The sequence below is a fragment of the Stomoxys calcitrans genome, chromosome 5 (assembly GCF_963082655.1).
Source record: "Stomoxys calcitrans chromosome 5, idStoCalc2.1, whole genome shotgun sequence".
NCBI lineage: Eukaryota > Metazoa > Arthropoda > Insecta > Diptera > Muscidae > Stomoxys > Stomoxys calcitrans.
In genome coordinates this window covers 21,447,326-21,460,812 of record NC_081556.1, presented here as the reverse complement: position 1 = coordinate 21,460,812, position 13,487 = coordinate 21,447,326, and the positions used below count along the sequence as shown (strand labels likewise).

General features: G+C 40.6%; 3 protein-coding genes across 3 annotated transcripts; 2 read left to right on the top strand and 1 right to left on the bottom strand.

Moving 5' to 3' along the window:
- Positions 1-2,883: 2,883 nt before the first annotated feature.
- LOC106080836 (gastrulation defective protein 1 homolog) lies at positions 2,884-5,221 on the top strand. The gene is made up of 2 exons (XM_013242423.2): positions 2,884-3,222; positions 3,281-5,221. Exons 1-2 carry the CDS (start codon positions 2,974-2,976, stop codon positions 5,021-5,023), a joined length of 1,992 nt encoding a protein of 663 aa, XP_013097877.1. The 5' UTR covers positions 2,884-2,973; the 3' UTR covers positions 5,024-5,221.
- A 709-nt stretch (positions 5,222-5,930) lies between these two features.
- Positions 5,931-6,632, bottom strand: LOC106080846 (NTF2-related export protein). Its single transcript, XM_013242434.2, has 3 exons — positions 6,526-6,632; positions 6,379-6,465; positions 5,931-6,318 (listed from the first exon to the last, which is right to left on the bottom strand). The coding sequence occupies exons 1-3, from the start codon at positions 6,535-6,537 to the stop codon at positions 5,995-5,997; spliced, it is 423 nt and encodes a 140-aa protein (XP_013097888.2). The 5' UTR covers positions 6,538-6,632; the 3' UTR covers positions 5,931-5,994.
- Positions 6,633-8,470: 1,838 nt separating this feature from the next.
- LOC106080874 (FACT complex subunit Ssrp1) lies at positions 8,471-11,890 on the top strand. Its single transcript, XM_013242474.2, has 5 exons — positions 8,471-8,728; positions 8,793-9,739; positions 9,797-10,424; positions 10,484-10,930; positions 11,439-11,890. The coding sequence occupies exons 1-5, from the start codon at positions 8,678-8,680 to the stop codon at positions 11,610-11,612; spliced, it is 2,247 nt and encodes a 748-aa protein (XP_013097928.2). The 5' UTR covers positions 8,471-8,677; the 3' UTR covers positions 11,613-11,890.
- Positions 11,891-13,487: the final 1,597 nt, after the last annotated feature.

The following is a 13,487-nucleotide window of genomic DNA, read 5'->3' as shown; positions in this document are numbered from 1 at the left end:
GGGACTCACGGAGAAACCGGAATCTTGAAATAATGACGTCGATCGAAGGTTTATAATTACGGAATATATGGTGAAGGAATCCTTGAGGAGCTTCAAACCATTTAAGTCACCCGGACCTGATGGAATATTTCCGGCGTTACTACAGAGATGAACCTTGAAGTCGAGTGCGCGGCACTGCTGCCACGCAGTGTCTTGAATTGACGGAACCGGAGTGGGCCAGGGGGTCTACATTGAGAACCCAGGGGCTGAGATCTGTCTTAGACTGCCTCACTATAATACGATCCTGCAGGCGGAGATCCGGGCGAACACGGAATGCGTGAATTAAAATTGCCACAAGGGCAATAAAAACCACGATGGTAAGGTGACGAACAGTCTTGCAGGGTAAGAAGTTGCCTCTATGGATGGCAACATTCGCATCGTTTGGGAGCCGGGCCATAACAGAGTAAGGGGAAATGAAAGGGCAGACGATTTGGCGGTTATGGCCAGAGGACTGCCGTCAATAAACTTGTTTATCCCGAAGCCTTTCGGGTCGACGCAGTCCGAGTTAAGGGAGTGGGCGACAAATGCGCATGCAACATTGTGTAACAGTGAAACGGTCGGTAGGACGGCGAAAATCCTTAGGGGAGATCCAAATCGTGAGAAGACCAGGTTATTACTGAAAGCAAGTAAGAAGGAGGTCAGTAAAGCTATTGGTATCATAATGGGACATATGGGACTACGAGTTCACTTATGTAAAATCGGTGCGGCAAGTGATAGCATGTGTAGGGCATGCGGTGAAGATGATGAGACGTTGGAGCATTTTCTTTGTCATTGCCCGGCTTTCGCGTCTAACAGATACCGGCACTTAGGTGGAGACACAATACCAGACATTAACCAAGTTAGGAGAGTGGTAATGAAAATAATTAAGGATTTTGTAAGTAGCACGGAATTCCTAACATAAAATTTTCTTTTTACAATTTTTAGGGCTCACAACAAGTCGATTACTGGCTTAGGTGTATGCCCATAGTGGCATGGGGCGGATTAATATCTGCACCCTCTTTTCAACCTAACCTAAGGTCATCTCAAATGATCACTTCGCCTTTTTACTTTTTTTTCATGGTCAATACGATATTTTGGCCTTTATTACAAAATGTCTGTGGGTAAATAAGACACAATGGAAAGGATATATTATGCTACCATGTAACCTTCGCACTCTTAAGACCCGACAGGGTAGGATCTCAGATTTACAAACATTGATCCCGACACGGGATAGCTGTGAGCAGCACACAGTCTTTAACATTGAGGTCCAATCTGTGTGAGGTTCATTGCTGTCACGAGAAGCTTAGCTGCAAGTTTAGATGCGAGCTACCGGGCGCGTCCACAGGTTGTGGATAGTGGAATGCTCTATACGGAGTGGCTGCAACTATGCCTATGCCTATGATGCTCTATATGACAAGGCGAGTTATTGGCGCCTTTAAGTAACAAATGACCAGCATGTTCCCTCGAAGATCTGTCTTTTGGGCCAGAACGAGCTTGCTCACGATGCTCACGATGATCGCTACCTCCACAAGAAAATGTAGCTACAACAACAAGAACCAAGGGAGTTATATAGGTCGATCTATCTTCTATATCAGATCAAATTGTGTCGCATACAACGTTGTTATTGGGCTATTACTATTCTGAGAGATGCTTAGCAAGGATTGATGCCAACTTGCAGTATGTGTGACCTCATTGTGAACTGGGACCCCATGACACATTTCGCCTGTCTAACTGCCCAGCCCGGCCCCACTCGACTCAGACCTAGAACCCTCTGGACACATCCCACCTTAGACGCAGAGTTTCAGGATCTGGATATTCAACAGAACCAATCATAGGAAAGATAGAATTCAACACTCTGCTACAACAAAAACACGGCACGGCATAGCTGTGAGCACCACACAAGCTGAAACATTAAGCTCCAATTTGTGTGGTGTTCATTGCTGTCATGAGAAGCTTAGCTGCGAGCTACCGGGCGCGTCCACTGGATTCAGTTTCGATTCACAACTTTTATGACATCTCCTAAGTGCCTGATGTCGTTAATTTTGTTTATAACGGTTTTATATTGGTAAGTCACTACTATCCCAAAGGATTTGTAGACTTTCACTGTACTATCTCTACTTTAAATAGCACAGTAGATTTAGATTCTAAAGCCTACAAAGGTCATTCTACAGTAATTTTAAATTCGTTGGAATATAAAACGCAAACTTGACTTAAGATGTTGTTGAACATAATACGCTCAATAATATTTTGTATGAGATGGGCTCTTTTAGCCGCCCTTTGAAATCCAAAACTTACCTGAGTTCAATGATTTGAAAGCGTTGTGGTAACAGGCAACTTAGTTCACCTTATAATCACTTATGCACATTTGAATTTATTGTATTTTGCACTTTGGTAATACCGCAGCTAAATTTTGTAACACACCCTATATTATTTATTGCACAAACACGAATAAAATCAAAAAATATTAACAGCCAATCCTACTCTGTCACTCGATTGAAAGGTTTTCGTTAACATACACACATCCATCCACACATACTCTAGGAAAATACACACAGCAACTTCGTACAAGTCCCTACGCATTAAATGGCCACTTCACACTATGAGAAGGAACGCCCAAATTGGTTGATAGCTTAATTAACATTAGAATGAAGTTCTAGCAGAACCACTCACTTCCAGTCACTCTAATATTTTGCCAAATTATAGAAATTTATTCAATTTATAGTTTCTCTAGAAAATGGACTAAATAGCCAAAAACTCAAACAAACACATATCCAATGTTGTTAAAGCTCTATATGACATTCCACGCATTTTCATTAGGTACACACTTCGGTTTGTTGCAAAAACAGCTGTTGCGGCAAAAACAAATGTACACACGGCATTTGATGTACACAAAACAATAACAAAAGTTTATTTATTGCTATTTTCAATCGATAAAAAAATAAATGCTGCTGAAAAATGCAAAGGGGTAAAATTTCATTTGGAAAGATTAATTTAAATCTCAGTAAACCTGTGGAGAAACCGGCTGATGCAGAAAATGAAAGTAAAACATCCTCCAGCTCAACGGGAGGTTTTAAGAAAATTGACAAACAGCAAATGCAAAAACAAATTGAAGATGTCACCGAGGACTTGGAAGCCCAGAGATTAAGAGAAGTTATGGGTCTTACGGGTTTCGGGCGAAAGACAGCTAAAGTATTTGATATAAATGTAAGTACAAGGCATTCTTTTTGTGGTGTAAAATTAATAAATGATATTTTTCGGACAGGAACAAATTGCAAAGGCCAAAGAAGTGGCTCCTCTTCCAAAGCTACAAGAGGATGAAAAAACCAACGAAGAGGAAAATGATGATGATGATGAAGTTATTGGTCCGCTTCCTTCAATGGCGGGGGTTGGAGAATCTGAGAGATCCCAACAAAAATCCCAAAACAAGACTTTGAAAGCTAAGGGTGGTGATGAGGACGATGATGATGACGACGACGATGATGATGATGATGATGAAGACAATGAGGAACTTCATTTGGAAAAGAAAATACCCGACAGCCATGAAGTGCAAATGCAACACAGTTCAAAGGCTATATTAGCCTTAGCAGGCGATCCTGCTGGTGCCCGCCTTGTATCCGGATCCATTGACTATGAAGTCTCATTTTGGGATTTTGCTGGCATGGATTCATCCATGCGCAGTTTTCGTACAATTCAACCCTGCGAAAATTATCCCATTCGTGATTTGCACTATTCCATAACGGGTGATATGATCTTAGTGATCTCTGGCAATTCACAGGCAAAGATTCTCGATCGTGATGGTTTTGAGAAAATGGAATGTGTTAAAGGCGACTTGTACATAAGCGATATGTCTAAGACCAAAGGTCATACGGCACAATTGACCTCAGGTTGTTGGCATCCATATACCAAGGAGGAATTTCTAACCGCTGCTTTGGATGGCACTTTGCGCATTTGGAGAGGTATTAAAAATAAAGAACAGCACACTGTCATCAAAACCAGGGCTCAAGGTGGTTTAAAAACAAATGCCTCCTCTTGTGCTTACAACAGAGATGCTACATTGATAGCAGCCGGCTGCATAGATGGTTCAATTCAAATGTGGGATACTCGTAAAATGTATGTGAATACTACTCACTGCTTAAGAGGAGCTCATCAAAAAGGTTCGGAAATATCTTCAATAGTATTCTCGTATTTGGGTCAGCAACTGGCCACACGATGCAATGATGAAACCTTGAAATTATGGGATATACGCAATTTTAAACAACCCTTGCACACATGGTCCAATCTATTTTCGCGTTATGATACAACAGATTGTTGCTTCAGCCCGGATGACAAAATTCTAGTCACTGGAGAGTCTCTGGCCAAAGGGGAAAAAGAGGCAAATCTGCACTTCTATAATTCCCAAACATTCGAAGAAATCAAGAGAATTCCCGTAACAGATTCACACATTATAAAAACTTTATGGCATCCCAAACTCAATCAATTATTTGTGGGTTGTGGCAATGGCATAATCAAATGTTACTATGATGAGTATAGATCTCTTAGAGGAGCCAAATTATGTGCCGTCAAAAAGTATCGAAAGAAACGCCATATGGAGGTTGTGGGAGTATCTCAAATTATTACACCTCATGCATTACCAATGTTCCGACAGGAAAAATCTGGTTCCTCACGCAAGAAAATGGAAAAAGATCGCTTGGATCCAGTCAAATCTCGCAGACCTGATTTACCGATTACAAGCGGCCAAGGTGGTCGTGTGGCTAGTTCTGGTGGCACCCTTAGCTCATACGTTATACGCAATTTGGGCTTAAGTAAACGTGTCGATGATGATCAAGATCCGCGTGAGGCCATTTTGAAGTATGCCAAAGAGGCGGCAGAAAATCCCTATTGGATAGCCCCAGCGTACAAGCAAACCCAGCCAAAGCCTGTATTTTCCACGCCATTGGAAGGAGCTGGTGGTGGTGGTGAAGGCGATGATAATGAACCTGAAAACAAAAAAGCCAAAAAGGAATAAAAAAAATTAATTTGGTGAATTTTTATATGCCAGGGCATAAGGAGATACCTTTAAGATTTGCAAAATATTAATTAAGTTGTTGCTTCAAATGCACAAGACCCCCGTAAAATAATTATAAACTATTCCTAAGACGAAAAGTAATACAAGCAAGGTAGAACTCCCTATTGTTGCCAACAATAAAGCTTGATAGAAAATTTAGGTGTTTTTCTTTTCTTGAGTGAGGAAAACAGGTATATTAGCATCAGGTAAAGTGCGTTATAGCAACCGTAGGCAAAAAGACATACCCCACTAGCTAAGGTTTGATTGAAAATATGGTGCGTATTTTAATCCGTCCATACCACTATGTACAATGTGCATATAAATGCCCTGCACACAGGATAGCTGTGAGCACCACACAGACTGGAACTGTGAGCTTCAATCTGTGTGGTGGCCATACCTGTCATGAGAAGCTCAGTTGCGAGCTACCGGTCTGGTTCACAGGTTGCGGATGGTGGAATGCTCCTTATGGAGTAGCTGCAACTGCAGTAACTGACAATCAGCGGTATCGAGTGGAGGGTCTCAGTGAAAGACCGGACGGCACCGGCTCATGCATAAATACTGGGAGCCTATGGAGCTCGATATGACAAGGTGAGTTATTGGCGCCTTTAATTAACCAATGGATACCACGTTCCCGCGGCGATCAGTCAATTGGAGCGGAACGAGCATGCTCACCTACAGGAGCTTGAGGTGGATCGTCACCTCCATATACAAATGTGGCTTCAACAACAACCACTTCAACCTTGCGTGGTCGGAAACTGAAAAGTTACCTCGAAAAAGCAACAGATGGCTTACTTACATATCCAAATTTTTAAGTATATAGTAAAAGAAAAAGCTTACATTAATGGCCAAAAACATGCATACATTCAAATGATTTACAAAAAATTTATTATTATTTCGAAAAAGTATTCCTAACTTAACATAAATGCACATAATTATTTTCCCTGCGTCACCAAAGCATCTTGCAAACGATAACAATCACTTGCAATTCTCCACTTGTCATCTTGCGCTGTAATTATAAAGGTCTGCTGAAATGGTTTTATTGGCTGATCTGTGTATTTGACCGTGCCTCCTGCTTGAATTAAATACGTTAATTGGCCAGCCACAGCTTCATCAACTATGGGTTGGGCATCAAGAGTAGATATGTTGTGCTCTGATGAAGGAAGCTCAATGAAATACTTGTGTATGTTGTCCTTGCCTGATGCGCCGTTGCCATTCCATACAAAAAGACCATTCTCCAAATAAAGGCGGCTTATTTGCTAAAATAGGCAAACCGATTACATATATATTGCGATTTGAAAGAATGAATGAATACGTACATGTCTTCTCTTGTCAAAAGATTGATAATAAAGTTTTGTAAAGTCCTCGGCCGTTCGACTACAGCTTTCAATTTTGCCTTTTAATTCCTTTATTAAAGTAAAAACAAGTTTTTTAATTAGTGTGCATAACAAATCTTTTATACTCACATTATCCATCATTAAGAAAAGTCTTTTTTTATTATATGTAAAAATTTCCGAATTTCCAAAAATCGTGCAATATATTAGCAATATTGCCAGAACAAAAAGTTAAATAAATGTAAACAAATATACAGCATTGCCAGATTAAACAATGTGAAAAACACATGGAGAGTTCTCATTTTATGCAAAAAAAAGCAAATCTTTTATTATAAAATGAGAGACACAAATTGCAATTGCAGTGTGTTTTATTTTAGAGTTATCCAGTGCAAGTCAGTTGTTCTGGATAGAATTTCGGTACAAACTTGTACTGAATATATGTCGAAACAATGCCAAAACATATAATTAAACCGATTAGATTAATCGTGATTTGCACTATATGGTACTAAAATAAAACAGCAAATAATTTATAAAGAAGTTCACTATCAGATCTGTTCGGATAAAGGCAATCGCTGGAATTTGGAGAATTCAACTTTAATTTATATTATGTGACCACCATAAATAACCTATTACGGATGCTGACTGAGGGGTGATTTAAACCCGTTTGATATGCAGACGATGTTATAATACTTCTTAGGAGTAAGGATCCGAACCAGCTATGTAGAAGGGATGAAAAAGTCTTGTATATGGCATATGACTGGGCTAGATCCAGGGATCTCAATGTTACTCCAGAGAAGACTGAAATATGCCTGTTCACGAGGAAGACGAAACGATATAGGTATCTGAACAAAACGATATAGATATCTGACAAGGTCAAAAACTTAGGAGTGATCTTGGAAAGGAAACTTATTTGGAAGTGACACATTCAGGAGCGTACTGACAAGGCTCACAGATAATGGGCACTATGTAGACGGGTCTAAGACTCGAAATGGGGCCATGGGGCATCTCCTGTGAAATTTTCGGTTGCAGCCAAGTTAGACTAATAAGGGTGATCTTACGCGAACAGCTGAAAACTGCCGTCGACTTTGACGGTATTAAGATGTCTGTTCTGTGTTTACATTCACAGCAAACTACCACATTTGGTTGAGATGGCGGATTACACCATATGATTTGTGGTTGTTGTACAAATGAGACCAACTTTTTATGTTTCGGCATGGGTTGCAGCCAAAGAAAACTTCATTTGAACTGCGTACCTGCAATCGAAAAATTCGGTAACGGTATCTGTAACGAGAATTTCGTTTAAGGCTCTATTACACGAGGTGTAGTTGACTTATGACATGTCAAATTTAGCACATGTAGATTTGTACATGTCGTGTGATACAAACGAAACTAACATATGAAAATAACCTTTCAAAATAGCATGCATGAATTTTTTTCGATTAGAGCGTGCTCCATTCCTTTTGACAAAAACATGAAGAAATCAGTTGCTTTTGTTGTCAGTCAAATGAAAGCTACCACTGAAAGCTATTAAACTGTTTTCACAGATTTATGTTTTAACCACCTTTCTCACAACTTTAACAATTATCACTCATAAAAAAATCAGCCGTTGCTCAAATTTTAAGGTTATGTTATAAGAAAATAACATACAAGTGTGATAGCAAAAATGATGAATCGTATGTAAATTGACAATTTTGACAAACATTGTCAGCCTTCTCTTTGTAGTTATCTTCTTTCTTGCATATTCTCTGTTCATGTACGCACACGTATGCACCCACGCACACAAATTTCTTTGTGTATGTTGGCAAAACGTCGATCAGCTCGATGACAAGATGGCAGATTGCACCATATTTGTGAGACCAACTTTAATTGTTTCGCCTTGATGCCGTGTAATAGCGCCTTAAGGGTATGTCAATGCATTTCTTATGGTAGCGAAAACTTCGCCAGAGATGCGTACTGCGCTTTATGCATTTTAGCATCAGTCACCTTGTGTGATCGTTCCATTGTTTTTGTTAAGGGAAAAGAGCGTTTTATCATTTCGTTAAATATATTTTCAATGTGGCAACTCTGCCAAACTGTCATCTCAACATTTTTGCATCATTTTTACTAGAACGCGCTCAACAAGCGTTGTTTTGTTTGTATTAACCTTCTACACGCGTGCCGGTGGAATTTGCGAAACATATTGTGAAATTGGTGATATTTCTTCTAGCTGGTGGTTTTCCTCTACAAGCAGTAGGTAATTTGTGCGAAAGAGTAATTCACAGATTACCCAGAGTTCCTTAAAGTAATGGCTGAATCTTTGGAATACGACATTTCAGCGGAAGTGCGAGGGGTATTGGTAGGTATTCTTTGTGCATAGGAATTAATGCCTTAAGATTTGACTTTTTCTTTGTTTAACTTAGACTCCTGGCCGCCTTAAACTCTCGGAGCAGAATATTGTCTTTAAAAACAACAAAACCGGCAAAGTTGAACAGATTGCCAGCGATGACATTGACTTGATAAATTCGCAGAAATTTGTCGGCAACTGGGGCATTCGGATTTTCACCAAAAGTGGCAATTTGCATCGTTTTGTTGGCTTCAAGGACAGTGAAAATGAGAAACTGGGAAAATATTTGAAGAAAACCTATAACCAGGAAATGGTGGAAAAGGAAATGTGTGTCAAGGGCTGGAACTGGGGAACGGCAAATTTCAAAGGTGCAGTCTTGAGCTTTGACAAAGACAGCAAAATGATATTTGAAATTCCGCTATCACATGTATCACAATGTACCACGGGCAAAAACGAGGTCACCATAGAATTTCATCAAAACGATGATGCGCCTGTGGGTCTTATGGAAATGCGTTTCCACATTCCGGCCGTAGAATCGGCTGAAGATGACCCTGTTGAGACATTCCAAACGAATGTGATGAATAAGGCCTCTGTTATCTCAGCATCTGGTGATGCCGTTGCCATATTTCGTGAGATTCACTGTCTCACTCCCAGAGGTCGCTACGATATCAAAGTATTCTCTACATTCTTTCAATTGCACGGCAAAACATTCGATTATAAAATTCCCATGGATTCGGTGTTGAGACTTTTCCTTTTGCCACACAAAGACAATCGGCAGATGTTTTTCGTATTATCTCTGGACCCACCAATCAAACAGGGCCAAACACGCTACCATTATTTGGTGTTGCTCTTCAGTCCGGAAGAGGAAACATCTATAGAATTGCCCTTCACAGAGGAGGAGTTGAAGGAGAAATACGAAGGTAAACTTGAAAAGGAAATATCCGGTCCCCTATATGAAGTCATGGGTAAAGTGATGAAGGTTTTGATTGGTAGGAAAATAACAGGACCTGGAAATTTTGTGGGGTAAGTTTGAGTGAGTAATTTTTGAAAGTAAAATTGTTTAATTTTTTCCTTCCCTAGCCATTCTGGTACTGCGGCTGTGGGATGTTCATTCAAAGCTGCTGCAGGTTATCTTTATCCCTTGGAACGAGGTTTCATTTATATACACAAGCCTCCCGTACACATACGTTTCGAGGAAATAGCCTCAGTCAACTTTGCCCGCAGCGGTGGTTCTACACGCAGTTTTGATTTCGAGGTGACCCTTAAAAACGGCACTGTTCACATATTCTCCTCCATTGAAAAAGAGGAGTACTCTAAGCTTTTCGATTTTATCAATCAGAAGAAATTGCATATCAGCAATGTGGGTAAAGATAAAGGCGGTTATAAGGACGTCGATTTTGGCGATTCGGATAATGAGAATGAACCGGATGCCTATTTGGCTCGTGTTAAGGCTGAGGCCAGAGAAAAGGATTCAGACGATGAGGAAGGATCCGAAGAAGAGTCCACCGATGAAGACTTTAAACCAAATGAAAATGAATCTGATGTTGCGGAAGAATATGATTCAAATGTGGCCAGCGATTCAGATGACTCGGATGCTAGTGGTGGAGGTGGAAGTGGTGGTGAGGAGGGAACTGAAAAGAAAGAGAAAAAGAAAGCCAAAAAGGAAAAGAAAGAGAAGAAAGAAAGGTCTGAGCGAAAAGAAAGAACGGTAAGAAGACTAGAATTATTTTCCTTTCTATATTTTTTTAAGTATGTTTTTGCTTGTAGAAGAAAACTTCTAAGAAGAAAGATGCTAATAAACCTAAACGGGCCACCACCGCATTTATGTTGTGGCTAAATGACACACGAGAGCAGATTAAAAATGATAACCCTGGCATCAAAGTTACAGAAATAGCCAAGAAGGCTGGAGAAATGTGGAAGGAATTGAAGGATAAGTCCAAATGGGAAGAAAAAGCAGCTCAGGATAAACAGAGGTATTTGGATGAAATGAAAGACTATAAACCCACGGCAGATGACAGCGACGATGAAGGTGGTGCCAACAAAAGCAAATCTGTTAAGAAGCGTAAAAAGGAATCCGCTTCGCCCAAGAAAACGGCAAATACCTCAGGATCTTTTAAATCCAAGGAATACATCTCAGATGATGATTCATCCTCAGACGGCGATAAAAAGAAATCCGATGGCGACTCTGAACCGGAGAATAAAAAGAGCAAAAAGGTAGGCAGATAAGAGGGTTGGTCAATTTGTGGCGGTTGTCAAAATGGTAATCTGCGACAAAATCTAAGAAGTTTTGCCCAAGAACCAGCGATGGGTCGAAATCAAAAACGAGCTTACGCTTTTTGATGTAAGAATCTGAAGTTGTATCGTTTAAAAGCGGACGCTCAATTTTTCTTTAGACCAGTAGTGGGCACATTATTACCAAGCCCACATGCTTGCATTGGATTATGTTTTTGTACAATCCCATAGCAGTCGGCCGTAAGTGCCGGATTGACCCGATGAAATTCTTCATCGGCAAGGGCTTCAGTGTATAACAGACTGTTACAACAAAAACAGAATGTTGCGTTTGTTCATTACTAACCAACGGTTTCTTGGGCAAAAATTCTTAGCATTTGTCGTAGATTACGATTTCACAATCGCTTGGTGTGTTATTTTTACAAGTTGACTCACCCTAATACGAATACAAAAACAAGTTTTCTTAATTTCTTAATTATTTCTATTTGTATAGAGCGACAAAGGTAAAGCTGATGATAAAAAGGATAAGAAAGATAAAAATGATAAGAAAGAAAAGAAGGGCGACAAAAAGAAAGCCGGCAGTGAGGAGGAAGAGGAAGAAGAAGAGGAACCCACAGCATCGGAAGAAGAATCTGAAGAAGAAGAGGAAGGTGATGCAAGTGACTAAACCCCATATAGAACACAACTTTCCATACGATTTAACACATCCCTTAATGTTTAAACATATTTTTAGAGTAGTAGTTAAAAACCTCAAAACCTGTTATACACGTTTATGTTTTTTTTCGTATACCTACAACCTGTAAATGTAGAGTAACAAAGAATATGTTTCTTACAATATTACCTTAATGGAAATTATTATTTTAAATTATTTCTCTTTATTATTTAAAATCTTTTGTAAATCTCTAAAAATAAACAAAAACTGGTCAAACAACTTTTAGATGACAAGCAGTTTGTTTTCCATATTCTCCTCCATTAGTTCCAGCCGAGAGACCCAATATTCGATAACTATTTGGGCCGTATGTCAGATATTAGTCCATCATTATGAGTTAGAATCAAGTAACAGCTATCAAGTAACATTAAGAGCAACTCCGTGACAAGTTTGGTCATATTGAAAACCACACGTCTTGAAAAAAAAAAATACCATTTAATATTGATCGCTTTGACCGTCGCTCAATCGGATCAATAATATGTATGTAATGTTGTTGTAGCCACACATTGCAAGTATGTGTATTGATCCTTCTACTGTCTCCCTAGTCCTCTTCTTTCTGAGAAGAGTGGTCTAAAAATATGGCTGCTTCAACTGGATCGGTCCATAGTCCCTCTGCAGTTGTAGCCACATTTTGATATGGAGGTGGCGATCCTCGTCAAGCTTCTGCAGGTGAGTAAGGTCGTTCCGGTCCAAAAGATCGCCGCGGGAACAAGGTGGCCAATGGTTATTTAAAGGCGCCAATAACCCGCCTTGTCATATCGAGCATCATAGGCGCACAGAATTTGTGCAAGAGCCGGTGCCGCCCGGCCTCTCGCTGAGACTCTCCGCTCTATACCGCTGATTGTCCGCGACTGCCGTTGCGACTACTCCGTATGGATTATTCCACTATCCGCAGCTAAGCTTCTCGTGACAACCATGAATGCCACACAGATCAGACCTTAATGTTCCAGCCTGTCTGGTGCTCGGAACTATCCCATGCAGGGGTGCCTCTGCAGTCAGATTCGTGGGTTTCACTGGGACTCTACACCCCATTATTAGTGTTGTTGTAGCCACATGTCTATATGTGGAGGTGGCGATCCTCGTCTCGGTCCGATCGCCGCCGAAACATGATGGCCATTGATTATTTTAATGCGCCAATAAATCGCATCGCATCGTCATATCGACCATCACAGGCATTCAGCATTTATGCATGAGCCGGTGCCGCCCGACCTCTCACTGAGACTCTTCGCTCGATACCGCTGATTGTCCGCGGCTGCAATTGTAGCTGCTCCGTATCCGAAACCACTGGACGCATCCGGTAGCTCTCAGCTAAACTTATCGTGATAACAATGAACACCACACAGATTGAAGTCAAAGTTCGAGTCTGTGTGATGCTCATGTTGTCGATGTATCAGTGTGTTATACATTGAGGCGGCAGCCCTTGCCGATGAAGAACTCCATCGCGTCAATGCGGTACGTACAACCGACTGCCATGGGATTAGTGTGATACTCATAGTTATCCTGTTCCTTAGCCCCATTATTGATGTCATGTCCCTCTAGTCTTGTCGTTGTTGTTGTAACAGTGTGTTGTGTTTTATCTTTCGTGTGATTGATTTTGTTGAGTATCCAGATCCAGGAACTCTGCGAATAATATGGGTTGCGTCTAGAGGTATCTGGGTCTGAGACAAGTGGGTCTGGCTGGGCACTTAAAGAGGTGACGTGTATCGTGTGGTCGCTGGTCACAAACGGAACATACATCCTGCACGTCGGCATCAATCCTTGCTCTGTAGGAATATAAGCGCCAAAACTACTCTGGTTTGCCGGGGAAGGTTAATTTATTCAGGTGCAATGCGA

Coding starts and splice junctions, on each gene's coding strand:
- LOC106080836 (XM_013242423.2), top strand. CDS start 2,974: ATGCAAAGGGGTAAAATTTCATTTGGAAAGATTAATTTAAATCTCAGT. Junction 3,223..3,280: donor CTAAAGTATTTGATATAAAT/GTAAGTACAAGG, acceptor TTTTTCGGACAG/GAACAAATTGCAAAGGCCAA.
- LOC106080874 (XM_013242474.2), top strand. CDS start 8,678: ATGGCTGAATCTTTGGAATACGACATTTCAGCGGAAGTGCGAGGGGTA. Junction 8,729..8,792: donor CGGAAGTGCGAGGGGTATTG/GTAGGTATTCTT, acceptor TGTTTAACTTAG/ACTCCTGGCCGCCTTAAACT. Junction 9,740..9,796: donor GGACCTGGAAATTTTGTGGG/GTAAGTTTGAGT, acceptor TTCCTTCCCTAG/CCATTCTGGTACTGCGGCTG.
- LOC106080846 (XM_013242434.2), bottom strand. Junction 6,319..6,378: donor CTTTTGACAAGAGAAGACAT/GTACGTATTCAT, acceptor TGCCTATTTTAG/CAAATAAGCCGCCTTTATTT.